The sequence below is a fragment of the Hylobates moloch genome, unplaced genomic scaffold (assembly GCF_009828535.3).
Source record: "Hylobates moloch isolate HMO894 unplaced genomic scaffold, HMol_V3 SCAFFOLD_3, whole genome shotgun sequence".
In the NCBI taxonomy this organism is placed as follows: domain Eukaryota; kingdom Metazoa; phylum Chordata; class Mammalia; order Primates; family Hylobatidae; genus Hylobates; species Hylobates moloch.
This window is the reverse complement of record NW_026652278.1, coordinates 99,575,631-99,593,417: the sequence shown is the minus strand read 5'-3', so window position 1 is coordinate 99,593,417 and position 17,787 is coordinate 99,575,631. Positions and strand designations below refer to the sequence as shown.

The following is a 17,787-nucleotide window of genomic DNA, read 5'->3' as shown; positions in this document are numbered from 1 at the left end:
TTCCTGTCCGGGGTGAGCCACATCATTGCTAACCTGGAGGGGCAGAATGATCAGATGGTGCAAAGACTCAAGTTAGCTTCCCCAAACCCTTAGCTTTAGTTTCCAGAAACCTGAAAATAATTGATAATCTGGCTGGAGAGTTTCTAGAGGGGGTTTTTCAGAAGATAAGGGGGGTGTACAGTGAGGCACTGGGCAGATCCCCTGGGCCAGCTCTGCTGTGTCTAAATGGGAGTCACAGCCAGACCTCAGAGTGTTCTCAGCTCCAACTGGAGCAAACAGACTTAATCTGCAGGAGGAGCCACAGGAAGCTCTCTCTGCATGAGAGGCACAGACCACAAGCTCCCTGGAGGCAGACTATGGCCTGGGAGCCCAGTAGGGCACCTAGCGGCTAGGCAGACAAGAGCTTATGGCCCCGGAAACTAGAGAGCCACCATGCCCAAGGACCCTCTCTTTTCTCCCTGACACAAGGTCTTAAAAGAAGAAGAGGAGGCGCAGGCATGGTGGTTCATGCCTATAATCCCAGCACTTTGAAAGGATGAGGCAGGAGGATTACTTGAGCCCAGAAGTTGGAGGCCAGACTGGGAAATATAGCAAGACCCTGTCTCTACAAAAACTTATTTTAAAAAATGAGTCAAGCATTGTCACATGCACCTGTAACCCCAGCTATTCAGGAGGCTGAGGTGGGAGGATCGCTTGGGCCCAGGAGTTCGAGGCTGCAGTGAGCTGTGATTGCACCACTGCATTCTAGTCTGGGTGACAGAATGAGACCCTTTCTGAGGAGGGATGCTATATGATAAATGGAGAAAACACTTTTATCCAAGAAAGACTGAACCCTATCTAAAAGGACTTACAGTTTTATTGAATTTAACTGAGCTTTATTTTTCTTCCAGCCAGTGGGCTTGAGCTTGGGGAAAAGCCATAATAGTTATAGGCAAAATGAAGAAATTACAATTTCCCTGTGTATCTAAGAGTAGATTCTGAATTTTGACCAGTTACAAACATGATACTTTCCCTGTGTAGAAATCTTCCCTCTCCTCTGCACTGTTATATATAAAGTTTCGGTACCACAAAAGAAATAGCACTCGAATATAATTCAAATATAAAATTTTCTTTTTAATTCTCAGCAAGGCAAGCCCAGCAAGGCAAGTTACTTCTATAGAAGGGTGCACCCCTACAGATGGAGCAATGGTGAGCGCACACCTGGACAAGGGAGGGGAAGGAGTTCTTATCCCTGATGCATGTGGCCCCTGCTGCTGTGTCGTTCCCCTTTTGGCTAGGGTTAGACCGCACAGGCTAAACTAATTCTGATTGGCTAAATTAAAGAGAGTGATGGGGTGAGTGGTTTGGTGGGAAAAATGGTTATGACCGAGCAGGTAATTGGAATGAGTCAGGGTGGAGCAGGTAATTGGAATGAGTCAGGGTGGAGCAGCTAATCGGAATGAGTCAGGGTGGAGCAGGTAATTGGAATGAGTCAGGGTGGAACAGGTAATCGGAGTGAGTCAGGGTGGAACAGGTAATCGGAGTGATTCAGGGTGGAGCAGGTGATTGAAATGAGTCAGGGTGGAGGAGGTAATTGAAAAAGGTTGCTTTATGAGGAAGTTAAGTTTAAAAGTAGAAGCCAAAGAATTGAACTTACTGACATATTGATTCTTTGAAAAGAAATTTAGAATTCATATCTAACAGCACCCAGCTAACTTCTGTTTGCCCGAGTTTTCCCCAACACCCTGTACTTCATTTAGCCAACCAGTTGTCAGACTTCACTGTAATCATATTTTATTTGAGTGCTTTCTCTGCTAAGCTATTGATTTCTCTGTCTGATCTATCACTTTGTCACTTTGTCCCTAGAACCAGGTACAGTGCTAACATTTTGAAAGTACTTAATAAATGAATGAATGAAGGGGAGGGAAGACTTGCCATATAATTATGTGACAATGAGAAAGTCACACAGAATCTGCAAGGGCATCAACCTGCACATCTACAAATGTGTAAAAGTCTCTACCTCCTAAGATTGGTTGCTGTGAAGAGTAAATGGGATGCCAGAGGCAAACTACTCAGTATAATTGCTGATACTTCGTAATTCAGAAAATCTAAACTGTTACCATTTTTATGAGATAATATTCCTACTTAGCCTATACCTCAGTGCTATACACATAGTAGGTGCTTAATAAATAGTTGCTAAATAATGAAAATCTAAGTTTCCAAAAGAGGTGCCTCTTTATGTTTCCAAAAAAGAAAACAGTAACCCTCTGCTGGAATAAATTCGGTATTACTTTAAATATGAAGCTACCTAATTACACTAAAAGTAAGATTCAGTTTGCTAATGCTCATTATGGATATGACCTTTAAGAAAACCTTTTAGTTTTTTATTAAGTGGGGTATATACTTTTACAAAAAATCACCAGATACCTCAGAGAGCAAAATGACAAGTGAGGTTATAAATATTATTAATGAAATGTATTAGCCATCACTGGTATATGATCAATCAATCAATAATATGACTTCCCAGGAGATAGATCCCTTCAGGCAAGTGAACTAATGTCTGAAAAAACAATCCTTATCTTGAATAGAAAATGAAAGAGACTAAATTTAAAGGACAGCCCTCAGTTCTCATTTCTGCGGATTTCTCTCTGGGGAACTTCGTTTCTAATAGGATACTTAACATTTCAATACAAAAGTACAGAATGTACTTTTTGTGATTTATTTAGACCTCATTCTTATGACAGAATATTTTATGGTTTTAAATCTCTTATTACCCACATGCCCAATTTTAGACCAAATCCCCAATGCATAATGTAGGTTAAAGAGAAGTTGTGATTTATTAGTAACCCACTTTTTAGCACCAAGTGAGACAGTACACCCGAACTTAAAAATTATGAAGTGCCCTTCAATCCTTCCTTTCTTTCTGAATAATTCAGAACAAAAGCCATTAGGTGGGACAAGCAAGCATGGGAGTCCAGGTGCAGCTCAGTAGGCAGTTTGGAGCCTGAGGTGAGGAAGGTGTCTGCTGGCAGGGAGTGTTGGGTCCCCAAGTGGTATGAGAAGCACATCCATGTAGGGTGATGGGGATGACCCTGTATGGGGATGAACTTCCTGTAGTGAGAAAGGCATCTGCATAGGGATCAGGGTGGAAAGAAGAGACAGGTTGCCTAAAGGAGGCCTGATACAATCAGGAGATTTACTGAGGACAACGGGAGGCAGGTTTCTTACTGTTAGAGAAAAGAATTATGGTGAGGTTGGATTGGAATTGGAGGTATCAATGTGAACTCACCGTTTTAATATATGTAAACAGATGCAAAAATAAAATAAATATAATGTGAATGCATGTGAGTGTATGTGTATGTGTGTGTACATATTACCTAGCTAATTCCACTAACAGGGTGCATTAAGAGAGCACATCTAGCACCTAGCTTTTGGTTTTTAAATGTAATTCTCAACTGAAAGGAATCAAGGATTCTTGGAGAAAGGCTGATTTTAGGGCTCTATGAGATGACCCTGGAACTTACTGTGCCCTCCAAATAAGGAAATACTCAAATATTGATGGAGACATGTCAGAAGCACACAGAAGCCAACTTGAAGCAATTCTTACTCTCTAGATCTGGGACAGTTTGAGCACCAAAATACTAATATTGCTGGTAATGATGGTAATTCACTGAATGCAATAAAAATTCCATTAATCCATACTGCCATAAATACATACATAATTAAATGAATGGGGAGAAGCAAAAGCTTTTCCTTACAGAAGAATGCTGATGAGTACAGATAGAAATCGTGTAATTTTAAAATTCATCATTTGGTAACCATCTATGTAATAATTAATTCATCCAAAAATTTCAATGGCTGCTAAAACTAGTGGGTTAAGTTTTGATTAGAAATAGGGTAGCTTAATTGTTTCAAAATATCTCTCCACAAAATACTAATTAATTACAAAAGAAAGAGGGAAAGATTACAGGGGAAAGACTGGCAGACACAACCATTAATCAAGTTCTCAAAGCAAACATAACTAGTAACGAGATGAATGCAAACCACACAGCACCTGAGAGGATGCAATGAGAAGACCTCAGCATCACTTCTGTGATGTTCCTGCCAAAAATAAAATTGTGAGCGAACATACAACAAACCCAAATTCAGTAACAGTCTATAGAACAACTGGCCTGAAATCTTAAAAAAAAATGTTAAGTTCATGAAATTCAAGAAAAGATTGAGGAACTCCTCCAGATTGAAGGAGATTAGAAACTTGACAACTAAAAGCACCACATAATCCCGGATTCAATCATTTTGTTATAAAGGATATATTTAGGACAGTTGATAAAATTTGAATGGGCTCTGTAGAGTAGATGATAGAAGTGTATCAGCATTAAAATTCCTGATTTTGAAGGTTGTGTGGAGGGAATATCCTTGTTTGTGTCAATTACAAACAAATATATAGGAGTGAAGGGGCATTATGTAGCCCACCTTACTCTCAGATGGTTCAGGAAAAAAAGTACTTTGTAGTTTTTTTGCCAACTTTTCTCTAAGGTTGAAATTGTGTGTATATGTATATATATGTATATATGTAATACATATTAGTTGAATGTTATGAATCTTGAAAACTTGAGAGCTAGTTCTTTATAGAGTGAAATAATACACTGAAAAGAAAAAAACTAGGGGGAAAACCATTTTAAAAGTTGGCAGAGTTTTCGAATGCTCATAACTATATAAAACATTAATATATTACTCATCCAGAATACATTTTTGTACTTTGAGGAGGTGACTTTTACCTTATTTGGAAGGCAGGGTCTTCGTAATTATTATATAAAGTTGAACCGTGAATAAGTAGACTCTTTATTTTAGAGCTTTATGATTCAAGCAGAACCTGTGGGCTCACAAGTTCCAAAACTATTTTTCAAAGTCGAATTAAGCTGTTTAACATTATAGATACTGGTGTATGTTTTAGTCAACGATCTTTTAGTTGTAAGGACTAGACGCCCCAACTAGCTTCAACAAAAAAGGCCAAATACAAAAGGCAGTCTCACAAATGAGAGAGCAGGCCCAAAGGCATTGGAACTGGGACAGGTAAGTGAAAGGCAAGAGCCGAGACTGCTTGCTGCCTCCTACTCTCTCACTGGAGAAAGTCTCTTCTCCCTACTCCTCAGGTGCGGCTGTGCAGAGCAACCTCAGGAGTTTTTATGTTGCTATCAAGTTCACTCAAAAACAGAAGCCTTAACCTCCCTTGTTTGACCTCAACACAGCTGTAGAAATTTTAATAAGAGCTACCAAGTGGGCTTCTCTATGATGTGATAACTTCAGGTGAACCAAGAGGACTTTACTTATATTTTTAAGAATGACTTCTTTGCTTCTCAGTTCTTCTCATTGTAAAACAAGTCTTTGGGACTAGAACTAAAATATTTTAGTCTGCAGCTCTAAAATTTTAATCTCTGAAGAACTTTAAGTTAATAGAAATTTTGGTGGGCAGGAGAGAGGACAATGGAGGAGGTAAGTGGGGCAAAAAGGAAATGGAAAAATAAGACAAGGTATCAGTGATGATAGTGTACCATGAATGAGAAGTATGCTATATACTCTCTACAGCTAAGGTCCAGTACTGGACATATGTACACATGTACATAGTCATCCAGGGTTGAATGATGCAGACAGAGCTGGGTGCATAGTCCATATGTCCAAAGCCAAGAAGAATGCAGCAAACAGTGTGATGTTGAGATCTTTAAAGAAAGCCATATAATTATCTTTATTATAAGATATGAACTAAATCTTAAAGAAAGGAAAAGATCTAGATCCAGGAAGACTGGAGAGAGGATGGACTTCCAAGAGAAATCACATGAATATTGATTGGACAGGTGGTTGGAGTGAGCCAGTTACCTTGAGTTGCTGTAGAGACTCATTGAATGTTAAAGCTGGAAAGAAGCTTAAGTATTGTTTGGTATATTAAGTACAGGAACATCAAAAGATTTTTTATCCTTGTTATATGCAAAATGTGAATTTCTTGATGTGAAAGTATATAGCATCCATGAGATAGACTAAGTAGTTTTATTTTCTTTTATTTTTATTCTTTTTTTTTGATGGAGTCTTGCTCTGTTGCCCAGGCTGGAGTGCAGAGGTGTGATTTTGGCTCACTGCAACCTCCGCCTCCCAGGTTCAAGCGATTCTTCTGCCTCAGCCTCCCAAATAGTTGGGACTACAGGCACACGCCACCACGCCCGGCTGATTTTTGTATTTTTAGTAGAGACGGGGTTTCACCATGTTGGCCAGGCTGGTCTTGAACTCCTGATCTCACTATCCACCTGCCTCGGCCTCCCAAAGTGCTGGGATTACAGGCATGAGCCACCGCACCCCAAAAGATTCACTAAGTAGTTTTTAATCCAAAAGTAATAAAGAAGCATTTATTTATTCCAATCCCCTAAATTAAACAATGAGAAAACAAGAGCCTACAGAAGCAAAATGACTTGCTGAAGGGCACACTTTAATATTCAATTTGCTAGAGATTTACAATGGTTTTGAAATATACTAACTGAAGAGTTTTGCATATATTTGTTAAATGCTATTTAATTAAATAAGATTGTCAAATATAGCATTCTGTTTACTTTGTGGATTGTTTTTGTTTTTGAGACAGCATCTCACTCTGTCACCCAGGTTGGAGTGCAGTGGTGCTATCTTTCAGCTCACTGCAGCCTCTGCCTCCCTGGCTCAAGGGTCTGTTTACATATTAAAGATGATTATTCCTGGCCCAGGGTAGTGGCTCACACTTGTAATGCCAGCACTTTGGGAGGCAGACATGTGTGAATCGCTTGAGCCAAGGAGTTCAAGACCAGCCTGGGCAACATGATGAAACCCTGTCTCTACTAAAAATACAAAATAAAAGTCAGCCGGGTGTGGTAGTGTGCACCTGTCGTGCCAACTACTCGGGAGACTGAGATGGAAGAATCACCTGAACCCAGGAAATTGAGGATGCAGTGAGCTGTGATTGCACAACTGCATTCTAGGCTGGGCGATGGAAGTGAGACTATATCTAAAAAAATTTTTTAAAAAAGGAAAAAAGATTATGATTTATATACTTAGTTTACATTATTTAAATAAAAACCATTTCAACAAACTAGAAAACGTAGAGGAAATGGACACATTCCTATAAGCATACACCCCTCCTAGATTAAATCAGAAAGAAATGGAAACCTTAAACCAATAACAAACAGCAAGATTGAACTAGTGATTTAAAAACTGTCAACAAAAAACATCCAGGACAAGACCTATTCACTGAATTCTATCAGACATTCAAAGAAGAATGGATACCAATCCCACTGAAACTATTCCAAAAGACTGAGAAAGAAGGAATCCTCCCTAAAATCATTCTATGAAGCTAGTATCACCCTGATACCAAAAGCTGGAAAGGACACAACTACAGACCAATTTCCCTGATGAACATTGATGCAAAAATCCTCAACCAAATACTAGCTAACTGAATCCAACAGCACATCAAGAAGATAATTCATCATAAGCAAGTGGTTTTCATCCCAGGGATGCAGGGGTAGTTTAACATATACAAGTCAATAACTGTAATGAATCACATAAATAGAATTAAAACCCAAAACCATATGATCATCTCAATAGATACAGAAAAAGCATTTAACGGAATCCATCATCCATTTTTGATAAAAACTTTCAACAAACTAGGCATCGAAAGTACCTATCTCAAAATAATAAAAGCCATCTATGACAAACACACAGCCACCATCATACTGAATGGGGAAAAGTTGAAAGCTTTCGCCCTGAACAGGAACAAGACAAGTATGCCCACTTTCACCACCCCTATTCAACATAGTTCTGGAAGTACAGAGCAATTAAGCAAGAGAAAGAAATAAAGGGCATCCAAATTGGAAAAGAGGAAGTCAAACTTGGCTGTTTGCAAATGATATGATTGTATACCTAGAAAATCCTAAAGACTCCTCCAAAAAACTCTTAGATCTGATAAACTAATTCAGTCAAGTCTTAGGTTACAAAATCAATGTACACAAATCAGTAGCCCTGCTATACACCAAAACGACCAAGCTGAGAATCAAATTGAGGACTCAATCCATTTACAATAGCTGCAAACAAAATAAAAATACTCAGGAATATACTTAACTGAACAGGTGAAAGATCTCCACAAGGAGAACTACAAAATACTGCCAAAAGAAATCACAGGTGACACAAACAAATGGAAATGTATCCCATGCTTATGGATTGGAAGAATCAATATTATGAGAATGACCATACTGCCCGAAGCAATCTACAGATTCAATGCCATTCCCATCAGAATACCATATTATTTTTCACAGAATTAGAAAAAATGATTCTAAAATTAATATGGAACCCAAAAGAGCCCAAATAGCCAAAGCAATCTTAAGCAAAAAAACAAAACAATACAAAAAAACTGAACAAAAACAAAAAACAAATCAGGAGGCATCACATTACTGGACTTCAAATTATACTACAAGGCTGTAATTACCAAAATAGCGTGGTGCAGGTATAAAAGTAGGCACATAGACCAATGGAACAGGATAGAGAACCCAGAAATAAAGCCAAATACGTACAGCCAACTGATCTTTGACAAAGCATACAAAAACATAAATTAGGAAATAGATACCCTATTTAATAAATGGTGCTGACAAAACTGTCAGGCCACATGTAGAAGAATGAAACTGGAACTCTATCTCTCACCTTATACAAAAAGCAACTCACGATGGATCAGACTTAAATATAACACCTGAACCTATTAAAAATTCTAGGAGACAACATTGGAAAAACTTTTCTAGACATCGGCCTAGGCAAAGAATTCATGACTAAGACCCCAAAAGCAAATGCAGCAAAAACAAAAATAAATAAATGGGACCTAATTAACTAAAAATCTTCTGCACAGCAGAATAAATAATCAATGGAATAAACAGACAAACCAAAGAATGGGAGACAATGTTTGGAATCTATGGATCCAACAAAGGATTAATATCCTGAATCTACAAGGAGCTCAAACAAATCACCAATTAAAAAAATAAGTCCATTAAAAAGTGGGCAAAGGACATGAATAGACATTTCTCAAAAGAAAATATATGAAGTCCAACAAACGTATGAAAAACTGTTCAACATCATTAATCATCAGGGAAATGCAAATTAAAACCACAATGAGATATACCACCATAATCCTGCAAGAATGGTCATTACTAAAAAGTCTGAATACAATAGATGTTGGCAGGGATATGGGGGAAAGGAAATACTTATACACTGCTGGTGAAAATGTAAATTAGTACAACCGCTATGGAAAATAGTATGGAGATTCCTTAAAGAGCTATTAATAAAAGTAGATCTACCATTTGATCCAGCAATCCCACTACTGGACATCTACCCAAAGGAAAATAAGTCATTATATGAAAAAGACACTTGTACTTGTTTGTTTATATCAGCACAATTCACAATTTCAAAGATGTGGGACCAACCTAAGTGCCCATCAACTAATGAATGTATAAAGAAAATGTTGCATATATACACCATAGAATACTACTCAGCCATTAAAAGGAATAAAATAATGTCTTTTGTAACAACTTGGATGGAGCTGGAGGCCATTATGCTAAGTGAAGTATCACAGGAGTAGAGAACCAAAAACCATATATTATCACTTATAAGTGGGAGCTAAGCTGTGAGTATGCAAAGGCATACAGAGTGATATAATGGACTTTAGAGACTCAGAAGAGAGTGAGCGGGAGCCGGGCTAGGGATAAAATAACTACACCTTAGGTACAACGTATACCACTTGGGCAATGGGTGCACTAAAATCTCAGAATTTACCACTATATAATTCATTCATGTAACAAATAAACACTTGTACATCAAAAGTTATTGAAATAAAAAATAAAAACTATTTTAAGCAGAGAGTTGTCTAACCAATGTGGAAGTCTTAGGCTTTTAAAAATGTCAACTGTAGAACTAGGTTTTAAACTTCATGTAACTTTCAGAAATGGGAGAGCAAAACTTTTGCTCGTTACTGCACGTCAATATAAAAGTCTTATTTAACTTTAAAAAAATCCACCAATTTAAATATTAATCTGATTTCAAAATATTAATCTGATTTCAAAAATACCTTCACAGAAATATCCAGAATATAGTCTTACCAAATACCGTTTGACTTATGCAATAGGACATGGGGTTGCTGTACAGCCATGGAACAGTCTAGGAAGCATTGTTGGGTGACCTAAAATAGCCATGGCCCTCCCAAGTTGACACATAAAATTAACTATCAGAGTGTCTTAACCTCATCAACAAAATAATAATGTTAGATGGTATAATACAATTTATGACACCTTTATGTTGACAAAATTCTATATTTTTATAGTTTCAGTTCTCATTCCTACAGTATTTTGTTATTAACAATGACAAAACCTATGCTTTTCTGTCTGTTCTATTGAGATGTCAAGGGTTATAGCAAATTGAGTTCCCAGAAGTTGTCTGGTCTATTTGAGCCAGAATAGAAAACACATATTTGATGTTTCTGCTGTCTTTCTAAGACCCTAGGCGTTTTCTTGACTACAAGAATAAAGCCTGCATGTTTCTCTCCCTAGAAATATCACTTATGCAATAGGGAATGAAGTTGCTGTTCAGCCATGGAATAGCCCAGGAAGCCTTGTTGGACAGAACTAAAATAGCCTGAAAATTCCCTAGCAAAGCAAAAGACTGAAGAAGCATTAACATAAACCTAAACCTCTATAATGTTCCTGTGGCTTTGACTTTTAATAGATTATTGCTCTTTCTATTAGCCTGTTTTCTGTTCAGCCTTGTTCCTTTTTGACCTCTTTTTCCTTTCTGTGTCTTCTCACTATACCAACATTCTGCCTGGAATTTTCCACCCATCAGCAGCTTCTCTCTTGAGATGATTATGTAACTGTTTATCTTGGTGACTTATTCCTTTAGTTACTCTCTAGACAAGATGATTTTCCTAATCTTCTTTACTTCCTAGGGCTCCTGAACCCATACTTTGGATCCCTGTTGCCTTTAAAAGTAATTTATGTCAATCATTTTAATAGAATTTTGCATTTTTCTATCTTAGCTATTTTTCTTGTGGGAATTTACACTAAGTAAAAATGTCATTTGTCCTCAGGAGAGTGACTTTTCTTTCCAGCTTAAGTTTACTAACCTGAAAATGAGCAAGTTAGAATTTATGACCATTAAGTTATCTTCTAGCTGTGAAGCTAGTTTTGTGTTAGTTTAATGATCTTGAAGTTTAACAGGCATTGCATAGCACTCAAAAAACATGAAATTTAGTAAATTCCTTCCTCTGTCACTTGTTCATAGTTGGGCATGTGTCCTGTTTTTAATGTTACGCTCCTTACTCTTCTGCCCAAGTATATTTCCAATACTGAAACACCCATTTGGTTGCATATGGCCTTTGAATTTCATGGTAAAAGTCAAGTGCCATCTTGGAGAAATAAAATATGTCTCCATTTTAAATCTCCATTAGTACCTTTCCTCTACTTGGCTTATAAGATAAGCAACCAAAGCCTAAAATTAATGTGACTTTGGGGAGGCACTTTTCAAAGCAGGGAAATCAGATAGTAAAAGCCCATGATTTGGGTTTAACCCATCAAGTCCAGAGCAAGGTGAAAGGTAGGAGCTGTGTACAGTCAGATAACCAGGACCCCTTGTGTGAGGAGCAGGAATGTGAAAATCGAGAAAAGAAACTGTACCCCTAATTCTCTTGAAGGTCAGTTATGAGTGTATCTAACAAGGTGGAATTAATGGAATGACATGACTGAAATATTTGATTATACCACTTTATTGTAGCTGTTCAGTCTGTAATCTCTCTAAAGGAAGAGAACTCGTTCTGTTAATGATGTTGGTTTAAATAGATATAGTTAATTTGAAACTTCCAGTCAGATAAGGTGTGATTTGCCCAGGGTTGGTAGATGGAAAATAATTTTATGAAGATTCACAAGTCACCTACTATGTGCATAACACCATATAGGACATTCTCAAAGTCACTGGAATTTGTTAGTGGGCAGGGACAGGAAGAGGGTAGGGAGGAAGCACGCTATTCAAATAACAATTACATGCCAAAATATGTAAAATCGTTTACAATGTAGAAGATAGAAAGAAATAGGGATCAGTATAATTGGAGCAGATTAAAAGCCAGCATGGGGGAATTAAGACTTGAAATGGGGATTTAGGAAGGAGCAGGATTTGGAGTTGAGAAAGAGAAACTAGGAGCACCATTCTGGTTTTTAGCTCTGCAGAAATCCTGATTTAGGATCCTTTAATGTGACATTAGGTCCACTGGCAGGTTTGAGGAAATAGAATTTTAATATTAGTTTGCAAAACAGATTATAGCAATTGAAAGCTCTTTATATGAGTAATTAATGCAAAAAAGTACATCTTGTCTTTTCCTCTAGGTGTGTCTGCACAGCTCACCAGCACCTGGCACCGTCGGAATACATCCGTAGGAACACCGTTTTGGATGGCTCCTGAGGTCAGATAGAGTTTTGAGGGAGACAAACGTAATAGCTGATCCTGTCTGACTTTCATTTTTATGTGTACTCTATCTCCGTAAGCATTTTGGAATATAACAGAAGAAACTCTCAGTTGTGTTGTCTTCATGTGAGAATTTTGCATGTGTGAGGAGGCACCTGGGAGGTGGTCAATAAATGGGCTGTGAATGAACACATGAATCAGTGAAAGAGGGAATGAGTAAACCAGATGATGTAAAGAGAAACTACTTCCAGGTTTGATTTTTCATTAAATTTAGGTGTTTAGCGTGTATCTGTACTAATGATATTTACATTATCTTTTAAAATTATAATAGAAATATAATATTATGAGAACCCTTAGCCTTTGTGAGATCAGATTCAGGTCCATTAACGTATATGGCAGGTTCCTGTATTAAGTCACTCTGCCTGGGGGCTATGCTTAGCTTTAATTAATTTTTTACATCATTACCTTTGGGAAGTTGCAGATAAACTGCTAAAATAGTTGAGGGAAAAAGTTTTCAAGAGTCATCTTCTCCCCTCATCACTATTAATGATTTTAATCTTTTTAATTATGTTTATCACTTGTAATGGACCCTTATTCTTGAAGACTCTCTCTACAACTGTTGGGGAAAGCACTGCTATTTATCTCCAGTTTTCTAGGGAGTGAAGGGAGAGAAGTAATTAATATACTATATTAATATTTTCAAATCTTATAATTAAATTTGAGGATTAAATGCTAGTATGCTGTTTTTATTTGAATACTTGTTTAATTATTACTTGCAAAACAAGTTAAAATGTAAACTTAGTACAAAATATGGACAGAGGATGAAGTATTTTAAGAAACTTAAAAAAATCCACAATGGATTAAAAAATTTTTTTTAACAGGGAGCATATCTTAGAGTAAAAATATAAAGTATAGTCATAGAAGCAAAAACGAAAATTGAATAAGAGAATCTCAAAGGAGAGTTTCTTTAGAGTTTGTTCTGATGTATTACTAGTGTTTTTAAAACTTACAAAAAAATTGCAAAAATGAGAAGTTAATAAAAACCTAGTTGTAATACTAAATATTGCTTTTTGTTTGCATATATTAATAATATAACAATAAATATTACATATAATATTATATAATTAATATCCTAGCTTTATGAGTTTTGTATGTTTATTTACTATAACAAGCCATCATTCAATATTTAAATTTCCATTTAGTAAAAACACTTATATAATATGCAATTACTAGACAGTCATTTTTCTGATGTCAGTTTTATTATTAATAAACCTGTATAGTAGCACAGTAGGACTTGAAAGTTCTTTCTGGCTTTGCAGGCTAATGGATATAATAAATATGAGAAATGCTTCACTACAGTTTTTTTCAAGCTGTCATGGAAATACATGTTTGAGATTTTGTTCATATTATATTAATCTCTCTATAATAAGTATTTTCAAACCTTGAAGAACATATTTTAAATAATCAGCTTTCTAGTTAATCAAGATATTCCGTATCTACCACTCTATGGTATTAAAGAATTAGAAAGCAGTAAGGTGAACAAATATATATATATATATTCACCATAATGGCATAGAAGTATTTCAATGTTTTTAGAGCCTAGGAGGCAAGGTTGTTCAGATCAATTATCACTTGAAAAGTGAAATTCTTGATTTGGCATGTTTAAATTAAATTCTATATCAAAAGTAGTATTTGTTGGTTACATAAAGACATCCTTTGCCAGGATGAAGGTAACAAGGGAATTAGCGACTGTAGTAGGTGACTGTACAACTTATCATACAAATCAGGACACCTTGGAGAGTGAAAGTGGGTGATATTTATTACGATTCTAGGACTACAAGCATTAAACAAGAATGTCGAAGGCAAACTCGGACATAAATTCACCTGAGCCTGTATGAGTATATATCCTCTGACCACACATGTAAATTCATAAAATAATGTATTATCCTGAAAAATAATTTTCCTTAGGAAAAAAATGATGGGGCAAAAGACATTATTTTTACACTGTAGCAAACAAAGTTATATTAACAGAATGAGAAATTCATATGAATGCATTTTTGAATTTTTAACAGCTTTATAAAGGTATAACTATAGAATTAGGTCATTTAACACATGCAATATTCTGATTTTTAATGTATATTCACAGGGTTGTGCAATCATCATCACAATCATCACAAACGTTTTTGCTCCCCCTCAAAGAAACCTAGTAGTCATTAACATTCACTCCTCATCTTTGCCTAAACTCCCCTACTCTAGGCAACCACTAATCTATTTTCTGTCTCTGTGGACTGGCCTTTTCTGGATATTTTATTTATTTATTTATTTTATTTTATTTTTCTGAAACGGAGTCTCACTCTGTCCCCCAGGCTGGAGTGCAGTGGCGCGATCTCGGCTCACTGCAAGCTCCACCTCCCGGGTTCACGCCATTCTCCTGCCTCAGCCTCCTGAGTAGCTGGGACTACAGGTGCCCACCACCACACCTGGCTAATTTTTTATATTTTTAATAGAGACGGGGTTTCACCATGTTAGCCAGGATGGTCTCGATCTACTGACCTTGTGATCCGCCCATCTTGGCCTCCCAAAGTGCTGGGATTGCAGGCGTGAGCCACTGTGCCCAGCCTGGATATTTTAAATAAATTGAATCATACAATATATGGCCCTGTGTCTGGCTTCTTTTACCTAGTGTAATGTTTTCAGGGTTCATCCATGTAGAAGCATGTATTAACGCATCACTCATTTTTAGAGTTGAATAATATTCCATTGTATGTATAGACCACATTATGTTTATCCATTTGTCAGTTGATGAACATGTTGGTGTTTATCACTTTTTGTCATTAAGAGCAATATTGCTATGAATATTTGCCACATGAATTTTTAATGTAAAACTTAGGACTTTACTGTTTCCCTCAGTACTTCAGGCTATGCTCTCTGATTTCAGCAGTTCACTCTCATGTGATATTAAAAATACTTTCATAGAAAAGGTTAAGAAGCACTATGTATGATGATGTCCCATCATACTAAGTTGAGAAACTATTCTCTCTTTCTTTAGATATAGACATATATATGCACATATATGCACATGCATAATTTATTTATGTATGCATTTATTATTGTCCTTCAGGTACTTAGAAATGAATTGGTTAATGGTCTTCTTATTTGCCCATAAACTTGCCACCCACGCCAGAACCAGAATATTACAAATAGCATGCATTGACCTCTATCTCTTCCTCTATTCCAACTCCTTGCCTCCTCTCAAGAGTGTCTGTTGCCCGATATGTTGTGTTTATCATTGCCTTCTTTTTACTTTTTTAATCACACTGATATGCTTATAACTAAACTGTTTCCTCTCATTGCCATTAGTGTCAGGTATTAATAAAGATTTATTTATGAAGGAGTCACCTTTCCTGGATGACATGTATGTAAATGTTACCAACTGAATTCTAGTGTGCCCACACATGGATTTTTTAAATGTGTTAAACCTGATGTTAAGTGAAGTCAGAAGGTGAGATATTGTTCCTAAAAGGGCCTTAGATTTTTCACTTTATATATCATTTTACAGTACTGTATTTAAATGACACAATTCTAATCTGCCATCATTCCAAAATTATTTTTTTATTTTTCTTGTGGGTTGGCATGCACAAAACATAAAATTTTAAAAATGCAAAAAAATGGTTCTTAAAATGTAAAGTTGAATTTCCTTTTTGTGTTTATTGATGTTAATAATTACAATTCACAATCAATCTGCATTTGTACTTACACATTTAGAACTAAATTGGGAAGTAATCAATGCAATAATTTCTCTATCTAATACAATCTTATAAAATTACAAAATCAAATTCCTCTTTTTTCCTTGTCTCTCAATTACATCTTTCGATTACTGACATGTTTTAAAACCGGGTTGCAGTTTTACAATTTAGGGTGGCCTCAGATAGGCTGTTGGTAAAATTACATCAAGATTTATTTTTATTCAGTTTTCTTTTATTAGTGGCTTAAAGCTTTCACATTCCTCCAAACTTGTCTTATTCCTCCCTTAGGTAGCCTTGCCTTCTAGTTGCCAGTAGAGATCAAGGCCATCTAACTAGACAGCCCTCAAGCATGTTTACCTTTATTTCCCCCACTTTTAATTCTTCAAAAACATAGCCTTCATCTTTGCCCATTCCCTCAATAGATATTTATTGAGTGACTACCCCTGCCCAATATTTAGCTGTGCATTTGATCCCATCCTTTTCCATTTGGGACATGATTTCTTTCCTCTTTTTGTTCCATATTTTCAAAAATATTTTTCATAGGCTTCTTCCCTTATATTTGTAAACCTCCTAAGGTATTATCTGTTCCCAGAACAAAAATACTACTACCAATAATAATTTGATCTTTTATTCTCCTCCTAAGTTACTGCCTTCGTCTTTACTTATAGCTATCAAACTTCACCAGTTTAAATACTTAATGCTTTGTTCTAAGTATTTTATTACATGCTTGTTAAGGTCACAAATTTCACCTTTTGATGGTGTGGTTTTCTACTAGGTGATTGCATGTGAACAGCAATTGGATACCACTTATGATGCCAGATGTGACACTTGGTCCCTGGGTGTCACGGCCATTGAGCTGGGTGATGGAGATCCTCCACTAGCTGACCTTCATCCCATGAGAGCACTCTTCAAAATACCAAGGTCAGATGACTAACATTGGGTCCAGTATCTGCAGCCCGATTTACTTCCTCCAGTCACCAAGTGTTAATCATGCTCTTCATGGAGACGTTCAGATATATTCCAACAAGTTGGGAGCAGAAGATCCTGGAATATTATTCTGCTTCTTCTGAGACATTGTATTTATTCAGTAGTTGCATTTCCCTGGTCTAAGTAAAAGAGCTTTCTCTTGATAATCAGTGTGTCTTTCTCTCTTTTGCTAGGATTTAATTTCAGAAAATAGCAGTTCCTCCCACTCTTTATACCTTCCCCAATGAGTCAGTGAGGCATCAGAGTCCATAGCCTGTGCAAGTGTTTTGCTTTGCTTTACCTACCAATCTAGTAATTTTTTACTACTTGCTAAGATTTCCCTTCGTTCAGAACTTTAGAATAATATTATTAAGAAAATTATATATAAAATTTATCCAGAAAATAATGATTTTAAACATGTTAATATTTTGAATATATTAATATAAAACAATAAATTTAGAAGAATAACCTTTTTTGGTGCCATGAAAGCACTTGACTATTTATGTAGCCCCCAGTCCTTCATGTGTGTATCAACAGATTTTCCCCTACTATCCTATAAACTAATTTCTTTAAACACTATTTTCTATGAGTGGCGGTT

At 36.4% G+C, this 17,787-nt stretch overlaps 1 protein-coding gene across 1 annotated transcript in view; it reads left to right on the top strand.

Annotated features, from left to right (window-relative positions):
- MYO3A (myosin IIIA) overlaps positions 1 to 17,787 on the top strand; it is a 276,610-nt gene that overhangs the window by 63,856 nt on the left and 194,967 nt on the right. The window contains exons 7-8 of the mRNA XM_032144934.2: positions 12,399 to 12,475; positions 16,999 to 17,144. Of these exons, the coding sequence (XP_032000825.1) occupies positions 12,399 to 12,475; positions 16,999 to 17,144 (223 nt within the window). The remainder of the gene's footprint in view (positions 1 to 12,398; positions 12,476 to 16,998; positions 17,145 to 17,787) is intronic.